General features: G+C 38.2%; 1 protein-coding gene across 1 annotated transcript in view; it reads right to left on the reverse strand.

Annotated features, from left to right (window-relative positions):
- The window catches only part of LOC111343079 (uncharacterized), a 29,314-nt gene extending 9,320 nt beyond the window's left edge, over nt 1-19,994 (reverse strand). The window contains exons 1-35 of the mRNA XM_022950252.2: nt 19,602-19,994; nt 17,835-18,194; nt 17,145-17,428; nt 16,709-16,772; nt 16,322-16,425; nt 15,804-15,896; nt 15,125-15,256; nt 13,378-13,470; nt 13,064-13,124; nt 12,618-12,969; nt 11,646-12,027; nt 10,922-11,160; nt 10,385-10,817; nt 10,178-10,294; nt 9,426-9,533; nt 9,227-9,331; nt 8,913-9,050; nt 8,159-8,284; nt 7,942-8,022; nt 7,464-7,640; nt 7,328-7,364; nt 6,977-7,071; nt 6,132-6,203; nt 5,925-6,026; nt 5,184-5,282; nt 3,997-4,131; nt 3,503-3,576; nt 2,861-2,950; nt 2,381-2,468; nt 1,932-1,964; nt 1,709-1,814; nt 1,412-1,503; nt 1,178-1,246; nt 900-1,023; nt 438-516 (exon numbers count right to left, since the gene is read on the reverse strand). Of these exons, the coding sequence (XP_022805987.2) occupies nt 438-516; nt 900-1,023; nt 1,178-1,246; nt 1,412-1,503; nt 1,709-1,814; nt 1,932-1,964; nt 2,381-2,468; nt 2,861-2,950; nt 3,503-3,576; nt 3,997-4,131; nt 5,184-5,282; nt 5,925-6,026; nt 6,132-6,203; nt 6,977-7,071; nt 7,328-7,364; nt 7,464-7,640; nt 7,942-8,022; nt 8,159-8,284; nt 8,913-9,050; nt 9,227-9,331; nt 9,426-9,533; nt 10,178-10,294; nt 10,385-10,817; nt 10,922-11,160; nt 11,646-12,027; nt 12,618-12,969; nt 13,064-13,124; nt 13,378-13,470; nt 15,125-15,256; nt 15,804-15,896; nt 16,322-16,425; nt 16,709-16,772; nt 17,145-17,428; nt 17,835-18,194; nt 19,602-19,689 (4,832 nt within the window). The 5' untranslated portion in view covers nt 19,690-19,994. The remainder of the gene's footprint in view (nt 1-437; nt 517-899; nt 1,024-1,177; nt 1,247-1,411; nt 1,504-1,708; nt 1,815-1,931; nt 1,965-2,380; nt 2,469-2,860; nt 2,951-3,502; nt 3,577-3,996; nt 4,132-5,183; nt 5,283-5,924; nt 6,027-6,131; nt 6,204-6,976; nt 7,072-7,327; nt 7,365-7,463; nt 7,641-7,941; nt 8,023-8,158; nt 8,285-8,912; nt 9,051-9,226; nt 9,332-9,425; nt 9,534-10,177; nt 10,295-10,384; nt 10,818-10,921; nt 11,161-11,645; nt 12,028-12,617; nt 12,970-13,063; nt 13,125-13,377; nt 13,471-15,124; nt 15,257-15,803; nt 15,897-16,321; nt 16,426-16,708; nt 16,773-17,144; nt 17,429-17,834; nt 18,195-19,601) is intronic.
- Between the last annotated feature and the right edge of the window lie 111 nt (nt 19,995-20,105).

A 20,105-nucleotide genomic window follows, 5' to 3' on the forward strand; every position in this document is an offset into this window, starting at 1 on the left:
AAATTAAATTGGGATGGACAAAATGAACGCAGCAAATTAGCTAAATGTTTAAAAATGTGAGAATGTTGGCGAAGTTTCGTCACGACTCAAAATCATTCCTTGAATAATACCACCATGTTCACCAAAGAGTGATAAAAACTGTTCGCAGGTGCTGCAGATGATAGCATGACAAACAAACCGGAGAGGGATAAAAAACGTTCAGACACTAAAGAAACAATCAAACAGAAAGGAGGAGAAACAGTGCGCGAGATACCAACGCAAACATAAGTCAGAAAAGAGAACATAGTAAAATAAGCAAAAATGACTAAAAAGCATAGGATAAAAACGTCGCCCTATATATCGGAAGTGACTGCATCGCGAGACAAACGATAAATACTTAGGAACTCTTGTACTTTCAAACTGTCAATGTAAGGTTAAGTTTAAGTTTAAGTACTCACGTCAGAGATGTGATAGTCTCATCTGTGTTGTAATCCGCGGGGGATATGTTCACAAACATAAGAGTTTTTGCGTTACCACCTGTAGAAAAAAAAAAAAACAAAGAAAACAATAAAGCGCAGTTTTCACTTGAGTGTGGAAAGTAGGGCAGGATACATCAGATTTTGCTGTATTTGGCTCTGCGATTGGTCAACAAGTCGCGACTTGGTCACCCGCGCTGCAAGCAGTTTACTTGGTCACATGCGTTTTTCTTGCGCTTCAAGCAGAATGCTTGCTTTAACGCTGAGCTCTCGCTGGCTTCCTCGGCAGTAAGTGGCCGTTGTGTTTACATAAATCTTGAGTTAATACCACCAAATCAAAAAAAGTCCCCTAATAAGTCGATCCGTTTTGGTACAGAAACTGAACGCCATTGTTCTTAATATTCCTAATGGTGTGATTCATTTGCATTTTTTTCGCCATCTTACCTAATGAGTCCTGCATGAGCAAGGTAAGTTTGTTGTTTCTGTAGGGAATAAACTGCTGCTCGCTGGATAAAGCCGAGATTACGTCTCCTAAGGCACTTAAACTCTTGTTAATCGATTGGGCTTCCTGTGGGACACATATCAAACATTCAATTATTAAGAAAGTGAAAGGTAAAAAGAGGAAAGAAAAAAAGAACTTGGTGTTAAGCAGCGTTTGCGTTTATGAGATTCTACACCAAAGAAAAACGTAGAACATTCTTGCTGGGTCTCGAGAAAACTACCTTGAGCTGTTCGGCGCTTGCACCCGTTTTTGCAGCACGTTCAGATCCTGCCAAATCAACCAAGCTGATCTAAAAAATAAAAACACATAATTCACAATCTGTCACGCACGGTAGAACAAGGAAAATCGAGTATTAAGGGTACAAAAATCCGACACCACATTTCTTCATAGGAAAAATTGACAGGTGTATTAGACAGAAAAAAAAAATACACAAAGAGACCCAGAAATTACTCACCTTTCCTTTGAGAACGGCACCAGAAGTTAAGTTTGTACTCTCAATAATAATTCCAAGGATAAGATGGGACCGAGAACTCTCCGCATTCATTTCTAAATAAAAAAAGGAATGTCAGTGGTGCGGCGAAAATAGTCGATGACGAGGTATACGAAGAAGATTCTTGTAACCTTAATATTTGATTCAGGGGTGATCATGTTATAAGAAATTAGAAGGCAGTCACTCTTAGTGGTAAAAGGGATGTTTTCGTTTGAATCGGTGGGTCAATCTAACGCAGGGAAATTAAAATTTCTTTCTCACTTGTTGAAGAGACGTGTCTGTTTTCAGAGCCCTTCTCAAATATGGTCCAAAGCTCGTCCTTAGTAGCTGCCTCCATCATCATCGATCCGTGTACAAACACAAGACCCTGGAAACCAAACCCGAGAGGATCGGCAAAGATCAGTTATTATGTGGAAGGAAAGCTTACGGTTTTAATTGATAAATGAGATTTAGTTCAATCCTAATCAATTCATTTATTGTTTACCTTCTTGTCTTTCTTGATCTCGAGTTTTGCTGGCTATTCAAAGTGTTAAGGGTAAAAGATCACTTAAACTACAATTTAAATTAAGTGGTATTTACGAATCATATAATTATATGATTGTCAAGGAAAACAAACGTTAAGCTCAATAATCAACCTCTGTCTGGGTAATCCACTCCCCTCCCCCGCTGGGAGTGAGGCGCCTCACTCCCAGAGTTCCACACGGCGCACTAGCCACAATTTGCTTTTTTCGGACACGCACGATGGACTTCATCAGTAGTCTGGCGAAGACACAGCTTGATTTAAGGATGTGAGTCTGCCACTGTTAAGTTCAGCGGTTACTTCTCGAAGAAGTATAAAGCACCTGAAATCGAGGATAGCAAACACTAATAAAAGCACCCGACGTTTTAGATGTGACCAACAGTAACACAGAAACGCGACAATTCAAAGGATACTTCTTTACCATGAGGTGCAAGTAAATCAATCAGCTTATCATTATATAACTCCATCATGTAACATGTAACCTTGAAAGAAAATTTGGACCTGAAAAAAAAAAAGTAAATCCAGGCATAAGCGAGTAAATTCACGATGATTATTTTGTATCATACTATGACGCTCTACATTCGCGAGTCGCGTCAAACGAAATAAACGATAATAAAAATAATAATGACAGTAATTGTTCTTGCACATTCTCCATATGAATGCTCTCTAATGCTCCTTACAACACTTTCCGGATGACTTTGGCTAAAGTGCATTAAGCAGTTTACAATATATGAAAGGGAATTTTGCAGGTTCCCCCCCAACGACACAATTTTTGTAATCAAGGCCCGTAGACCACAATGCTTGTCGTTCTTTTTGTTGTTTCGTCAGTTTGTTTCGTTTCTTTTTTTGATGACATTCTATCGAAATGCGCCCAATCAATAGATCTTACTCACTTTTGTTCTTCCATCAATTTGAAGATGGCGTCCATTGCACGTGGGGCGATGCCGGGTGACTTGAGCTCCTTGTCACCAATCATAGTGTAGGTGAGGAACGTTAAGGAATGTAATATTTGGAACAGTGATAATTTACATTTTTTTCTTTCACCGGGAACAAACTCCAAGTAATGAACAGTTGACGAAATGCCCTTGGGATGTTTTCTTGTAGATATCTCAGGGTAAATTCCTTCATTTATTCCCAGGACAAATAGCGTATTTCTTCGACTGATAAGAGCCTACACTCTGGGCCAGAACATCATACCAGCGCTTTTCTCAAATGAGCACTCCCGCTCACTTTCTTAAATAGCAAGGATGCAAGGAAAATTAAGTGTCCTTGTTTCAATAGCACCCCTCCTTTCAGCCGAAATTTGAAATGAGCGCCTAGGCGCCTATTCGATGAAAAACGGTATATCCCACGGCAGCATTCAATCAAAGATATGTTTGCAGAAAGGAACTATAGAAATTCAAAGGAAGCGTTACCCTCGAGTCTTTTAAACTGTATGGGTGGTCTTTGTTTGGAACTCGACTCTGAGTCATCGATGCTTAGCGTTCTTTTCTCGAATATAGGTGAGAAATATTCATTTTTAGAGTAAAGGATATGTTTTACCAGAGCCCGTTTGTCCGTAAGCAAAGATGCACACATTGTAACCATCCACAGCTGACTGGATAAGATTCTGACATGAGAGAGAAAAGAATCACGGTTAAAATGCAGGCGCTGAAGCGCTCGTAAGACGGACACACCAAGTAGTAGAAAACGCATCCGTCGCTCACTCACGCGATTGGCTAAGCGAGAAGGCGTCGCAGTGAGTGACAGAGATAATTTTGGACATGTATAGGAGATTCGACTAATTGGATCTATCACAAAAACAACTAATGGCCTGAGATCACCACAAGACATGAAATACATTCTATTAACACAACGTACATGTTTTTTGAACCTGCGTTCAGTCCCCGCATTTCAAGAGGTTTGGTTATTATCACTTTAAGTTCTCCTATGCTTCTCGTCAAGTGATATTTTCCTTTCTTCTCATTGGCCACTGAGACTACTTTGGTTTTGGTATCACGTCACTTAATCAAGAAACATCCCAACTTACATTTGTATCCTCAAACACTTTATCCTGGCCGTGATCAGGTGTAAATACGGCGTCATACTGGAAATCTTTTGGACCACGGCTGGTTTCCACGACAAGAGAGTACTCGTCAGGTGACTTGATCACTGAATGGTTGCCCTAAATTGTTACAAAACAACTCCCAGTCAACCCTTTACATCCTTAAGGCATATTCTCCATACTCTCCTCTATACGTTGTCTGAGGTGCTCAGAGGGAGAATTTGTTTAAGAATCAGGAGCACCTTTAGTTGGTGATCATTTCCTTTATTCTTATGACCTTCAAGCGTGATTCAGGGGGGATATGTAAGGAGAATCTAGATGCTAGTAACTCTTAGAGACCAAAGGGTTGAGAAATGTGGTGACAAAGGACTAGTGTTAGGAGAGTATTGACCAGAGGGTATTCTTCACGTCTAAATAAAAGATAGCTCTGGACATCAAGTTTAGCCGGAGAGATTCTAAGTAACAGCCGAAGAATGAACATCCTAGAATAGAACAGAACACAACAGAAAAGAACAGAATAGAATAGAATAGAATAGAATAGAACAGAACAGAATAGAATAGAACAGAATAAAATAGAATAGAATAGAATAGAATCTTTATTTATACACGAAAAGAATTAAAGCTAAAAAGCTTGTGGGGTCGTGTACTTAACAAAATAGTATCTAGTGAACTATTGATTATACTAAAACACATTTCAAACTAAGAAAGAAACTATAATACAGTAAAACATTCAATTGTCCTCTCAACTTAAAAATCCTTGTAATCAGTTAATCTATTCCTAGCCGTCGAACCTGATAAACTAGTAAAAGTAAAGCTTGTGAAGTGATTATTTCTCATGAGTAGCCTCCTAAGATTCTTAAGGGCGAAACTACCTACATTTTTGAAATGATGGTTAACATAGTTCCATAGCACAAAACCTCTATATGCTAAAGAGTCCTTTAACAATCTAGTGTTGAATCTAGGTATGGTTATTGCTTCTTGGTCTCTTAGTGAATAGCTACATTCCCGCCTTATGAATATGCTATTAATTAGAGACTAAGGTAGTGAGACTTTACTTGCTCTATAAAAAAGGTTAACTATTAAGTTAACTATCCTGAAGTTGTGGACAACGAGATCTACTGCAAACATGATAGCTACACAATGCTAACTAACAGAAAACTCTCTAATCTTACCCTTTCCAGCTCTGATCTGCTAAGCGGCCTTGCCCTGCAGTAAACTCGGATCTTTCCTTTCATATCTTCCACCATGTTGTAATACTTCTTACGCAAAATCTGCCGGGAGAAACGGGGTATGAACATACTTACTAAAACTCTAAAAAGCATATATTAAATGAATAAGGAAGCCTGTACAGCGCTTTGTTCTACTGAAAGCACGCAAGAAGCGGCTGGAACTGAAGAACCGAAGAATTGTAAAGGGACACCAAGACGCTAGATAGCAATAATGGCAGATTTGACGTAATCTTGTCGACGATTTTGACGGAATTGACAAAACTTGTCAATCTGTGGAAATTTTGTCGAAAGTGACGATTCTGGTGAAATTTCGGCCGAGGTTGTTGACGAAATTATACCAGTAAATAGATATGACCTGGCTAGAAGGGCCCCAAAACGTTGGCGAATTTGGCGAAAAAACGACGAATTTGGCGAAAGTGTGATTATAAGGAAATTTGGCTGAGGTTGTTGACGAAGTTGTACGGTTTGACACAATTTCGTCAATCTAGTATTTTCGTTACTGTGTGCATTTCTGGCCATAAGTGATGTACTGTATCAGCCTCTCTCTCGCTTCTTTTTTTGAAACACGTGGAAAACCATTACGTCGTTTACGCAACACACTACTGGTTGCTATGAAGAGTGAGAGTTCAAATGTAACTGAAAAGCCACGTGCGCGTTTCGAAGGAACAATGTTTAGCGTCTTACCCTCTCACTATTGTAATTGTCTGAAAGCGCCTTATTCTCCTCTCTGAGTTCTTTCACTTCCTTCGTCAAGTCATCCACCTTCTCTTGAGCGGCAAGACCTTCCTGTTATTGACAAAAATATCAAATCGGAGATTACTAAATACCCGTTCGCGTTTTCAAAATCAATTTCGTTACTTAACTCAGATGAAGTACAAACTTGAAGCGTACCTGTGCTGCAGCTTCCAGTTTAGAAAGAGTGTCCTTATCTTTCTTACTGTCGGCTAACAGAGCATCATGTTCCTGACATTTAGAGCGAGATATCACCTTAGCACTGATGCAATAGAATGATTGTCAATTTAGTGTATTATTATATGGCTGTGTCTCACAAGGACTGGGAACTACCGAATTCACGAATTTGATTGGCTGAAATCAATATTGAAAGCGGTCTAGATTTTCCCATCTAGACCGGCATTCTAGACCGATCTAGAAAAAAAAGGTACAAAGAATATAAAAAATTGGCAGATAAGACACAGCCATATAATAAACATCTTATTAACCGAGCTAGGTCGGTCGGTCTGTATGGAAGAATCTTGACCTCGGTCGCTGTTACAGACCTCACTGCGTTCGGTCTGTACTGGCGACCTCGGTCAAGATTCCCATACAGACCTCCCGCTCGGTCAATAAGAACTAAGTAAAACCTCCTTTGTTGTGACTGGCTGTCACGATCACAAAACCCAATCACAACAGACAAGTACGACAAGGAGCCAATGAGAACTGAAAGTAAAAGCATGCAAACTGCCTGAAGCACGGGAAAACGAGAGTGAACAGGACACGTGTGGTTTCAATTTTGCATATGATTGGTTCAGAAGGCGGCGCGTGTTTTCTGGATCAATCACAGAGCGGAGCATAGAGTAGAGTAAAACCAGGGTCATCTTAAATTACTTTCGACACTCTAACCGTAGCGAATTAACAAAGTTGACGTTTCAAACGTTAGTCCAGAGTCAAACTTTACTGCAAAGTACATGGCAAAAACTTGTAATTCATTCAGAATATCTGAAGAAAAACAACCAAACCTTTTTGAGAACTTTGAATTCTTCCTCAGTTTTTGTTAAGGTTTCTTTAACTTTCTCAAACTTTTTCTTCTCCGTTTCCAGGTTCTTCTGCAAGTCTGTCGAAGAATTATCGAAAGATCAAGCCATTATCATTTTCCAAAAAGTATGAGAGCTGCTATGATCAGGCATGGTGTTAGCAGCTGTTGAGGCAGCGAACACGATGCGCCAATGACGGGCGAAATGACACGCGAGGTGAGTGGGCACGTGACTCACCCTTTACGCATACTTTGTGCATGCCACCGTTCGCGTTAAAAACGCAAAAATAAATAAATAGATAAATACGGCAGTTAAGCTGGCTACCAGCTAATGTACCTTTAAGTTGCTTCTCCGCCTTTTTGGCTGCCGCTCTCTGTTGCAAACAAAAGAGGGAAAAAAAAATCAGGTCACTCAACAGGAGATAGAACGAGTGTAGAATTCAAATTCAAGCAGCAGTCTTCGTGCTACATACATCTTCAGCTGAAGGTCCGGCCGGCTTGGATTTCGTCTGAGCCTCTTTAAGGTCCTTTTCAAGTTGTTTAATTCTGCTGTGGTCCTCGTGCGCAGCCTTCTTTAATGCTTCAACTTGGGCCTGAAGCTTCTCCTTTTCTTTGTTTAATTTTTCTGAGTCTGCAGCTGCTTTTGAATCCTGTAACAAGAACACTGTCGAGTCAAACTGGAGGGAGGGGGAGGGGGACAAAAGGAGCCTAAGGGAGGGAGGTCTGGGGGATAGGAAAACGATAAGACAGAAATTAACTCTGATATAGAAAAAGAAAAATCAATTACAAAATGTAAAAGACTTTACAAATCTCACCAACAGCAGAAGCAAATAAAAGAAGGACCACGCGAAAAAATGGATAACATATAAGCAGGGTCTTGTGGTAGTCGATCGCATTATTCGAGTCACCGATCATTTCAAAGGACAATTAGAAAATTGGTAATCAAATTACCCTTCTCTTTGAACCTCCACTCAGCCCTGTATCAATCTTGGAATCTTGAGGTTTCACTGCGGCAGCTTCAAGTTCTTTGATCTAGAAAAAATTCCATGAAAGTGACAGAAATGAAAACACGAAGATAAAAAAATAACCCGCCAAAATAAACATGAAAATCAAAATCAGATCATTGTCACTTTGAATTCAGGAACTCCAGTCACACTTCTGAGTATACCCTCTTTTGAAGAGCTTGTATCTTCTTGTTCAGCTCCTCTATTTGTTTTTTAGATTTTGTATCTCCCTGCTCCTTGGCATTCTTCAGTTCTTTCACCCTCTCTGCACGCATCTTTTTGTTTGTCTCCTGTTAAAACAAAGGCAGTAAATGAAAGTTAATAACTACACTGTATAGCGTACAGGTCAACTGGTTAGTGAGTGGGTCAGCATACAGTCACTTGGTTTGTCAGAGACAAACAAACGAACAAACACACAGACGGTCAGTTGGGCTGCCAGTCGATCAGCAAGCCAGTTTAACAGACAAAAAGACACAAAGTCAGTTGGGCAGCCAGTAGATTAGTAAGAGAGCAAGTCAGACAGATAGTCGTTCAATCACACATAGTCTGTCCTTTGGTGGGTCGGTATCCCACGAGACAACATTTTGGCTTGGTTGCTTGGTAAGTTAAACAGAAGGCGTCAATCTGCTGGTTAGTGAATTCTTAAGTACTCAGATGTTGGTAAGCTGTCTCCAAATGTACGAACACTATTTTTTTAATCAGTCACTATGCGTTGTCAGTAAATTAGTAAAAACGTTTGTCAGAGGGCAGATCGTTCCTTAAGTGGGTCACCCCAGTTGTTCATTCGCACTGTTAAAAAAAATCAAACATCGTCACAGTAGTCTCCCAATCAAGGCGCATAAGTCAAGCACTCAAGAGAGCAATCACTCTTTCAGCAATATTGGAGTCTTTTTTTTTTTTTTTTGTAGCTTAACCAACCTGTAACTCTATTTCTGTTTGCTTCTGTAGCTCAATATTCTTGTTCAGTGTTTCAACTTTTGCAGTAAGTGTTGTCACAGAGGCTTTAAGCTGCACACTTTCCTTCGTCGCTTTCTCCTTGTCCTTCTCAAGAGCGGCCTTCAAAAATATCAAACAGTAGAACCTCATACTAAAACATAACCTAGAATATTTAAGCAAACAAACAATTGCAATGTTTGCAATCAAAGTTACACTAGACTATATCAAGCCTTTAGACAATCATATCATCGCATTCAGACAGTCATAAACAACATTTATTATCTTTGTCAACTGACCATTTTTTCTTGATATGCACCAATTTCCTTAGCTGTGTCAATGGGAACATTTTCCAAAAGCTTTTTCTCAAGTTCTTCTATTCTTGCTTTTGCTTCCGCCAGTGCCTGAACAGAATAAGCCAAGACCATTGATACACATGCACATCACCTTAGGATACAATCAAACAATAAAGTTGTTCACATACTAAAAAGAACGTACTTCCTCTTTTTGTTTTATTTCAGCCTCAAACATCTCCTTGGTGGATGCAAGCTGTGCTTTTAATTCTTCAACTTCGCCAGATGAGCCCTCCTTCAAACTTGCCAATTCCTACAATTAAAGAGATGACATAATTTGGATATATCAACAAAGTTGAAATGGTAAATTGGCCACCGTAATGATTACAAAAGCTGACGTTTCGAGCGTTAGCCCTTCGTCGGAGCCAAGCTCCGACGAAGGGCTAACGCTCGAAACGTCAGCTTTTGTAATCATTACGGTGGCCAATTTACCATTTCAACTTTGTTGATAAATCCAAATTATTTCGTTACTCCCACCGACGCAGCCCCAAACAGTTTCTTTCGAAACTATCAGCCTTTATTCAAAAGAGATGACAGCTTAGTTAGATAAGCGACAGAGTAACAGTGTACAACCAGCTCAGGCCTCTTTACATCCTTTCATTAGTATTTACATTCTCCAGACTGTTTTTTATTTACATTTCCTATGGTAGTGAAAAGGAGAATTTGTTGGACAATTGGGAGCTTCTTGAATGATCATTTCCTTTATTCTCAAGACCTTTATAATTGATTGAAGGGTAAAACTGTTCGGAGAAATTAGAAGCCAGTCACACCTGGAAGACGATGGGTTCACTGATAGCAAAGACATACAGGTCCTTTCTGGTTGAACTTCCAACATTTTGGCTAAGGAATCAACATACATTGTAAATACTGCCTAGAAGCTACTCAAAATATTCAAACCTTTTTGAGAGCTTCAATCTCTTCAATTTGAGCCAATGATGTTTCTTTTTCTTGCTCCAGTTCTCCATTTGCTTTTGCAAGTTCCTCCTTGAGTTCAGAAATCTTGGCAGACATTCCCTGTAGTAAAGTAATGTTAACATGCTATGGATAAATGGGATAAGTTGTTTGAGGAATTAATAGGTCTAAACCATCGATAAGAGTTCTTACCTCAGTATCTTGTCCATCGACTGACAAAGTTGGAGTGGCCAAAGGGACTCCTTCTCCAACCTCGTCTAGTTCATTCTTTAGATCTTCGACTTCCTTCTCCAAATCTTTGACTTTCTCTTCCAGTTCAGAATTCTTCTCAGTAAGTTCCTTGTTGTTTTCCTCATGTTCTGAGCCTTTTTCCTCCAAAGCTTCTTTTTCCTTTGTAAGTTTCTCAACAGACACTTCTAGTTCATCCCTTGCTGCCTCAAGTTGGCTGATCCTGTCTTCCAGTTCTTCTATTTTTCCACCACTATCAGCAAGCCCTACTGTGGCTACAGTTTCAGGAACAGCCCCTTCCTTCAACATTGTCATAACAGCAATAGTATTTTCAGCTTTCTTCAGCTTCTCTTCCTCCTGTGTAAGTTTTTCCATCATGGCCTGGACTTCCTCACTCCTGTAAATCAAATGAGACAGTCCATCACATCATGCGTTAGTAAATTACAATGCGTATGATTCCAGAAAAAAAAAAAACACCTATGCCCAAAATCTGTCACAAACCTGTCATCTTCAGTGGGTTCCTTGCCCTCATGTTCCTGTTCATATTGCTCCTTCCACTTCTCAAACTCCTCCTTCATTCTTTTCTGTTCATCTATCAAAGCCTGTCTTTCTTCCTCAGCTGCTTTCAACTTCTCTTCAGTCTCTTTGTCATCCACTTGTCCTGCTGCTGTTGTGGCAGCCAGTAAGCCTTGCAGCTGCTCCCTCAAGGAGGTACATTGCTGTCTTGTTTCACGGAGCTCCTACAGAATTAAACATAGGGAGGATTTCAGCCATGGTTTTGTTAAACTAAATAATACTTTCAGCTGCTCATTTTGAATGATTCAAGCATGCTTTATTAGAAATCCTGTGATGAGGGACACACCATGGCATGACCGTACAATTAACCTGGTTGAAGAGAGGTATTCATCCCTACTTCAGATGTCCAGAACCTGAAATGGGCGGGAAAGATGTGTACCTCAAGAGAACGTAGATCTTCAAACTTAAGGCAATTGATTAGATACAAATACAGGTATGTGTAATTTGATTTGTCTTTAAGCCACTTCATGTAGTTCTTTGATACAGTCCATCATTGACATTGACAGACAGATACCACTACAAAACTACTTAACAATGATAATTATAATTATAATAATAATAATTAGAAGAAGAAGAAGAAGAAGAAGAAGAAAAAGAAAAAGAAGAAGAAGAAGAAGAAGAAGAAGAAGAAGAAGAAGAAGCACCAAACCTGTTTATTATCTGTTGCCTGTTTCTCAAATCTTGTCTTTTCCTTGCCCAGACTGCCCACTTCCTCTTCCAGCTCAAAAATCCTTGCTTTTTCCTTCTCAAGTTCCTCTTTATACCTGGTTGTCTCTGCTTTATTCTTATCAATTTCTTCTTGAAGCTGTGTAATTTGTTGAGTAAGTCGGTCTTTTTCAGCACTGTCTAAGACTGTCACAGTGGCTGTAGGTGCAGCAGTGGTGGCAATCACACTCGTAGGTTGTTCTTCAGCTTGCTCTTTTACTTCCTCTTGGGTTTCCTCTTTAGGTATCCCAGTCTGTTGTAAATCTGTAGATTCTGACATAACTGCAGTTGTTGTTAGCGCAGTAGCTGTTGTGACTGCTGCCGCACTGTAACGAAATTACAATCAGGGATTAGCTTGTAATGAATACCTGATAGTGTAGTGTGATCATCTAAGTGAGGATCATTCTGTGGGACTTTGGTAAATATGATGACCAACATTTTGATGATCTGAGCTGATATCATCACCATCATCAACAGTCGAGTTGTAGAAACATCAATCACTGTCCCTAAACCCTGTTCTTTTCAGACCTCACATTCAACCTTTCCTCCTTGGTTCAATCCATTCACTGCAGGAATGAATAGCTTATAAAAATTCAAATTTAAATTTTGGCTAGGGGCTTCTTTTTGTACACTTCTTATGTGGGGAGCAGCTGTCGATTGCATTTCAATTCATTTCCATGGAATCACAATGTACCTAATTAAAGCTTGCATAACTTCTTGTCCCACTAAAATTAGAAGTTAAACCATTTCCTGGAAAATTTTGATGAAAAAAAGGAAATTTCTCAGTGAGATCTAGCACACAACTCTAAAGACAATTTCAAAAATATTAAAAATAACTTTTCCCAAAGAAGAAAATGTATTGTTTTGCTCTTGTTAAAAGAGTTCCATAGTAGTGTGAAAGATATCAAGACCTTACCTTGCTTTCAGAGCATCAATCTCTTCTTGCAGTTTCTGGATTTCAGCTTTCAATGCATCTACCTCATGCGTGTGTTTTTCTGTCAGCTCATTTATTTTCTTTGTTTCTTCTTCCTCTTTCTCCTTCAACACCTTCTGATGCTCTTCTTTGTCCTCTTGTTTTTCTTTCTCAGCAAGTTCTAGCTTTTGTTTCAGCTCACTAACCTCTTCTTCATGTTTTTCCTTTAGCACTTTGATTTCTTCCTGCAAAGATTGACTCTGCTCTTTTTGTTTCAGCCCCTGTTCCTCTAATGCTTTCAACTTTTCTTCTAGCTCTCTAACTTTTCCTTGTTCACTTTTAAAATCTGCCAGCACTGCAACCACATGGGTTAATTTTAATAAAGAAATATTGTAATTATCAATCGCATAACTCAAGTCTACAATTATTACATTAAATTGGTTACATACAAATGGTGTATTTAGAATGTCGTTCATCAAGCATTCTTGTTAAGTCTTTCACTGCTCCTGCCTGTATGGGGACAGATTGGAAGAAAAGTTGTTAATAGAGGGGAGGGATCTTTATAAGCACAAACACTTTTTAGTCAGATGGCTGGCATAGGTTGTGAATTCATTTTAGGGCTTCCTACAGATCTTTGTGTTTGTCATTTAATTTAAATTGCTAACAAATAAAGCTTTCCAATAAATCAGTGGATGTGCAGGAGGTAAAAAAACAGATGCAAGAAGATTTTACAACAATTCTTATATTTTTTGTAATTCCCCACCTTCTCTTCTTCAAGCCTGGTAAACTCCTCTCTGTTTTTAACTAACAATTGCCTTTTTTCCTTCAAGAGGGCCTGATTCTTGTCTTGGAGACTCTGAAAAAAGATTATGATTGAAACAAATTCTGTTAATATCAAAAACTTTGTAAAGTCTGCAAACGGTGACAGGAAACCCTTATTCCCAATCTCTTGGAGTTCTTGACTTCTGCATCATGAAGCAAATAGGAGTAGTACACCCCCTCCATAGAATGCTAGTCAATCACAAGTTACCTCCCCCTCCCCTCAACATATCTTTAGGTTTCCTGACAGATTGCCAAATAATTAGGGCTGTTTACTGTGAGAGCATATCATCATATAGCGATCTTCTTATAAAGGCCAAATTAACAACCTTATAGAATAGAAGATTTACATGATATAGCTGTGTTAATGTATAGTTAAAAATTATCTTTGCCCTAATAATATTAAGTTCTTGTTTGACATTAATAATAATAGATATAATTTAAGAAACAATGATTTCATTATTCCCAGGGTAAGCACAACACATTATGGTAAGCACTCTCTTAGGTACTTAGGTCCAGTAATTTGGTCAAAGTTAGATGGAAAAACAAGAACACTAAGAATGCTACAAGAATTTAAAAGTGCTTTACATACATTAGATATACAAAGTTTAATCTCTTCAGACAATTGCAAGAACTGTATTTTATGTAAATCTTAATATTTTATATTATCAGTATAATTGTATTTCTAATCTTTTAGGTAATTTTAATTACACAGGGTAGGGTTAACTATACAGGGCAGGATTGCATATATTATGCATTTTATATACATTAGATTAGTTTAGTTTAGGTGTCCTTATTTAGTGGGAAACTGCTATATTGATTTGACACATTAATAAAGTTTATTATTAATATTATTATTATTATTAACAACAACGCTACCGCCTGTCCAACGTAGTTTTGTGAATTTTACCAAGTTTTATATATACTTTTTTTTAAATTTATTTATTTATTTATTTTTTGTTTCTACCTTTTTGTGAATTTATTAAATTATTATGATTATATTTTAGGGCTAGTGTAATTTTATCTCTTGAACAATAAAGACGCATTTTTATTTTAGCATCGACAATAATAATATTGATGATGATGATGAAAAGGATTAGTTTGTAAATAGGATTTTAATTGAAATCGGAACTACCATTAGGTCGTTTTTACTTTTAACTTGTAAATAGTTATTTGCTTTGAGTGTTAATGAAGCTTGTATCAATTTATCATTATCATTATTATTATTATTATTATTATTATTATTATTATTATTATTAACCATCCATACTCCTACGTTCAAACAATCAGGCCCTGTGTGGAGAGAGAGACTGTGGGAGTTATGTAACCCTTGGCCAGGAAAAAAACACAATGACCTGGAAATGGTTTCTACAAGAACCTTTTGATCCAGAGTTCCTCACATTAACCACCTAGCCACTGTATTTCTCACACCATAGTCTGTTAATTAGCTTTGTTTGCAAATTAAATGAATGTATCAAGTTTGGAAACAAATGCAGCTGTTCACAGAATGGCAACAAAGTCTAAAGAAATAATCAAGATCTGCATCTCTTCCTTTTGTAATTTGCACATGGAAGTGAAGAGTTATTCGTGAGTGTATTTTGATCAGCAAAGACCTGTCTCAAAAATGAACCTTTTAGTAGTTAACTTTTGGTGTACTAGACCTGGATGGGCACTAGGAGTTAAGACCTCACCTTAACTGTTTCTTGCCAGTAAGTATTTGTACGAAATGAATCCTCGCGATGAATTGTGATAACTTGACGGAAGGTGGTGACTTTGTTAGAATATTCATTGCGTAAGTTAAGAACAAAGGTGTTGAATTTGGCCTGAAAAATCAAAACAATAATTGTTAATAATTATAATGAATACAAACAATAAGAAAAAAAGACTGCTCAAGATTTGATGCACCAAACATCTTCAAAAATCAGGAAAAGATGCGTATATTATATGTAAGATTTCCCTATAATGATAAACATGCATATTTAATTAACAGAGGTAAGTTAGTCAGAAGAGAAGAAACTAGTCTACGAATACTGCACAAACTTTATTCATGGGTCAAAAAGGATCTAGTTGGCTAACAGAGAAAAAAAGATGATACTCATTGTGGGCAAAAGCCAGGTGATCAATTAACCAAACTTACTGGTAAAGGAGGTGAGTTTCTAGAGAAACAGTGTAGTGTTGTCTTTTATGGTACTGCTAGATAATTTGGTTATATTAACTACAGTGTAGGCTGACGATGTGAATTGGCCACCAAGAGTTTCTAAAGCTGCCGTTTCAAGCTTTGGCCCTTGTTTGTCAGAGCAAACAGCCTGATTGGCAGAGGGGTCTTTACAAGGTTGGCTGAAGTATACATCAAAATGTCGAAGTGAATACCTGAATATCATCTTCCAGAGTTTTGTATTGCTCTTGAATATTATCAACAACCTTTACATGGCCACTTTTCATCTTCTTCATATCATCCATAACCTGCACCATACCACAGACAATGGATCACAATAAAAAAAGCAGAGAATTTTCACCTATGCCAGCATAGATGATCACTGACTAAAGTAAGTTTTTAAGTTTGAACTCCTATCAGTAAAAGCCATGGAATTTCAATTTTGCATTATTAATCATGTTTCTAGTCCAAGCGTGCTGTTAACTTTTTTGTAAGTTTTTACCAGACAATTAGAAAATTATCAAGGGAAGATGACTTTGGTCAATACGATAAACTTCCAACTAAGTTCTTTCATGTTGTGGTTGTGGCTACAAAATACAAATGTAAAAGTCAGAGCATCCAATCAGTTCAAGCTTTCCCTGACAAACCTTGAAACTTACCAAATGTTGGTCTAGTTAATTTGTAACATTTCATGTTCATGTAGTCAGAAAGATGCAGTGAAATGGCTACATACCCTTTGAATACATTCTTTAGCATAGATGTATGGTATATAAGCATTCTGTTCTCCCTGCAGTTGAGGTACTGCAAGTAGACCACTACTGCGACTGGATGCACTTTCTGCAAAAAACCAATAAAAAGGCTTCATGTATACAAAGATTTGAAAATTCTTAAAGCGACACGTACTGTTTGTGCAAACTACAGCTTTGGTTGAAAGTAATCATAAGGAGTTAAAGCATTGCATACAAATTGTAAGAAAAGCGTAATGGTTTATCATAATTATAGTTACCAGGTATTAGCCATAAATTTGCCTATCTTATAAGTCATAAGTAAGCCAAATGTAGTTTTAGTATTGTACACGACAGTAGAGAAGGTAAAAAAAGAACCTACTGCTGCAACTAACCTCTGTCTCTGAAACCCTCACTGGACACTGGAGATGGTTCCTCCCATGGCACAATCTCTTGAGACTAAAACATGACAACAAGTAGATCTAGAAATCTTCAAGTCTAATGCTAAAAAACCACACATTTACAACTTGAAGTTAAAAAAATACACTTGTAAGGAGTAATGATTTCAAACTAGCTTTATTTGCAACTCTCTTTGTTTAATGGTAATGTGCTTGGAAAAGGGCAAATGCTCATCAAATGACACTGGTTTGAATTCATATCTACCTGAAGTTCATTTTCATCTATAATAATTACACCTTGTACATGTATAGCCTATATGGCTGGTACATGCATACACATGGTAGATTACCAGCTGTATATACCAGCTGTATATAACATTAACATGTAATGTCCAGTTCCACTTCATAACATGAACTAAAATTTGGCACTCACCCCATTCATTGATGCAGGATGATCAAGTCCCTCTCCTTCACCACCCGATCTCTGGCGGGACCCTGATGACTTTGGTCGTGTGCCACTACTTGTCCCAGGCTTAACTTGAGAACGTGATTGGGTGGCTGGTGCTGTCATTGGTCTCTCTACTGGTGCAATAGCTGTTGTTGGTCTTGCAACTGCAGTCACAGGGCGCTGTTTTGCTCCCTTATGAGCAGAGCTGGGTCGACTTGATGCAGCATTAGACTCAACATCAGCATCCGTCTCAGCAATACTCCACGCATCTTGAGAAAAATAGAAGGTCTCTCAGTACCACAGTCTTAACCCTTCAACTTCCAGAAGCGATTAAAGTACAGCTTCTCTCTACAATATCCATACATTATCCACTAACCAAGTACTATGAATACTTAATCTCATCAGGCAGAAGTTGTTAGGACTTTATCTAAAATCAAATTCTTGTAACCATTTTACAAAGAAATGTGTAGCAGTTAGAGGGGAGAATTGACAGTCAGATCTTGGGAGTTACAAGATTAAATCTTTTCACATTCAAAATGAGATAACTCTATTTCCTGACAAAAAGGATCATAAAAAATACACAACATCTGAGCAATGTACAGATAACTAAAATCTCAAAAACCAAATAACATTCAAACAATAGGCTTAATTGACAAAAGTTATCATAATTATTACCTTTCCTTGATTCTGGAGTCTGTCTACCACTGTCTTCACCATCTGTGGGTACAACAGTGTTTCTTTTCACTCTTTTTCTTGTGGCACTTTCCATACTTGCCATGGAGTCAGTTTCAGTACCATTCACTCCTTCAGTGTCTGTTGTTTGTGGGACTTCTGTGTCAGTTGTCTGTGGAGGTTCATGGACTCCATTTATTTCTGACCCATTCATTTCATCTTCAGTGGTACCTCTGTTTGTTTCATCTGCTTCCTTGACTGATATCAAGCTTCCCTTCTGTGGCTCAAGAGCTGCTTCCTTTATTTGCTCCGAGGACTCTCCAGATTCCTTGGTTCCCTCAGTGTCATCTGTGTCAGTCCATGCTGTTGAAAAGAATTATTCAAAGATAAATGGTTATCAGATTCGCAGGATCCATCGTATTATAACTACTTACAATTTTTTTTCTGGCATAGAGATGCCATGATGGTACACCTTGGAAAGATTGTTAGTAAAGCCATACCAGTCCTACGTGTACCTGGCCTACATGAAATTACAGTTGATCCAGAAAAATTAAAGTAAGCATGTCGCATTGAAATTACTTTTGTCTACTGGATTCTAACCATTGTTGCATCTTTATCTTACATTGCAAGAGGCATTTCCTATAACAGCCAACTCATATCCTTTAACTGACTGCAACTGATCAGAGAAGCAGCATTTTTCCTTACTCTTCACAGCATTCTGATATGTTTAAAATCTATAATTCATGGTTTAAAGACATGACCTTTGAAACCTTCCAAATGTTACATTTGCTCTCTGAGGTCCTACCAGGTACCTAAGACAACTTTACATAACATCTACAGGTATTTGGTGTTGTGAGTTGTGACAGCTGTCCCCGAGTAACAGTCTCTCTAGTAACAGCTAAGTAGATTACACAATGGACAAAACTTGAACCTTCTGTTCTTTGCAAGGGAGCTGAAGTATTTACATGTGTAAAAATTGCTTTGCCTGACAGGCTAGTAGCCCAAGTGAGACAACTTGCCCTCCCAAGTTTTCTCACTTTCTTATTTCGGTGAAGATTTTGGTTGGCCTCATGCACTTAGCAAGAAGGTTGTCTCAGGTACCCAAGATCACATATATGGTTCCTGAGAGTTACGGTGACCATCATGGGAAAGTTCATGACTACAAAACACACATTTTCCAAGAAGCACCTTGAACTCTGCTATGCAGGTGATATCCAATAGAACATAAACTTTTGAGTTGGAAAGCTGTGGTAGAGCTGAGTACAGCAATCAGCAGGACAATTTTAACAAAACAACGAAAATTCAATAAAACATGTATCAGGATCATAAATTTCTGAAATATGCATCTTTAACTGTTTTTGGCAGCTAAAATTCAAATCAAATTGGAACCCCTCACTATTTCAGGACCCCAGGAACTGATTCCTGCTACATGCAGCGCCTCACACATCGTAAGTGATAAATAAAGTGATTACATTCCGTCGACGTCTAGTTTCTGTTCTCTATATTAGTAAAACATCCTTTCTTCAATTCACATGATCACTCAGCTGTTTTGAATTCAAATCTTGATCGAATTATTTTGTGATCGACTCGATTCTTAGGAAGTTATACAGGATAACTCAAAAATCAACAAAAGCTTACGTAAAACACCAGAAAATTTATGATTCATCGAAGAATGAACCAGATTTTCCACCTTTACATAGCTCCCGTCGTGTGTAGAGTAGTGAAATCAAGCCGAGGCAGTCACCACACACCGGCAATTCTGAAGCTTACCTTGCTCATTTGATAAAGTTGATGCCCTCGTTTGAGGCTTCGATGGTTTTCGCTTTGGGACGACCTTTGGGTTTCTTGTTGCCATCATTTTGCCTTGTTTGTAGGTAAAGAAACCTTAGATCCTTCTCTCCTGCACTTCCGAATTCCACTAACCCTAAGATAAATAGAGACTTGACGAAATACTGTGAACTAAAACCACCTAAGATGCGGACTGAATCTCCGAAATGCCCATTTCGAAACGATCGAATTCCGCGCGAGTGAACTAACAGAGTCGGCGTACAAAATTGTATTTTGAGCAATATTTGAGTCCCATAGAAAAACAAGAATTTGTAATCAGCTAATACGAGCTCTAAAGGTCATTGTCAAAGCCATTGTAAAGCTAATGAAATCAAATGTTAGGGTCTGAGTTGCTATAGAACTGCGTCCATGTTTACTGCGTGACGTCAAGTGAGCAAAAGTAGTCGATAATCTATCGGCGACTAGCTGACGTACATTACTCGGTAA

The sequence above is a fragment of the Stylophora pistillata genome, chromosome 4 (genome assembly GCF_964205215.1).
Source record: "Stylophora pistillata chromosome 4, jaStyPist1.2, whole genome shotgun sequence".
NCBI classification, from domain to species: domain Eukaryota; kingdom Metazoa; phylum Cnidaria; class Anthozoa; order Scleractinia; family Pocilloporidae; genus Stylophora; species Stylophora pistillata.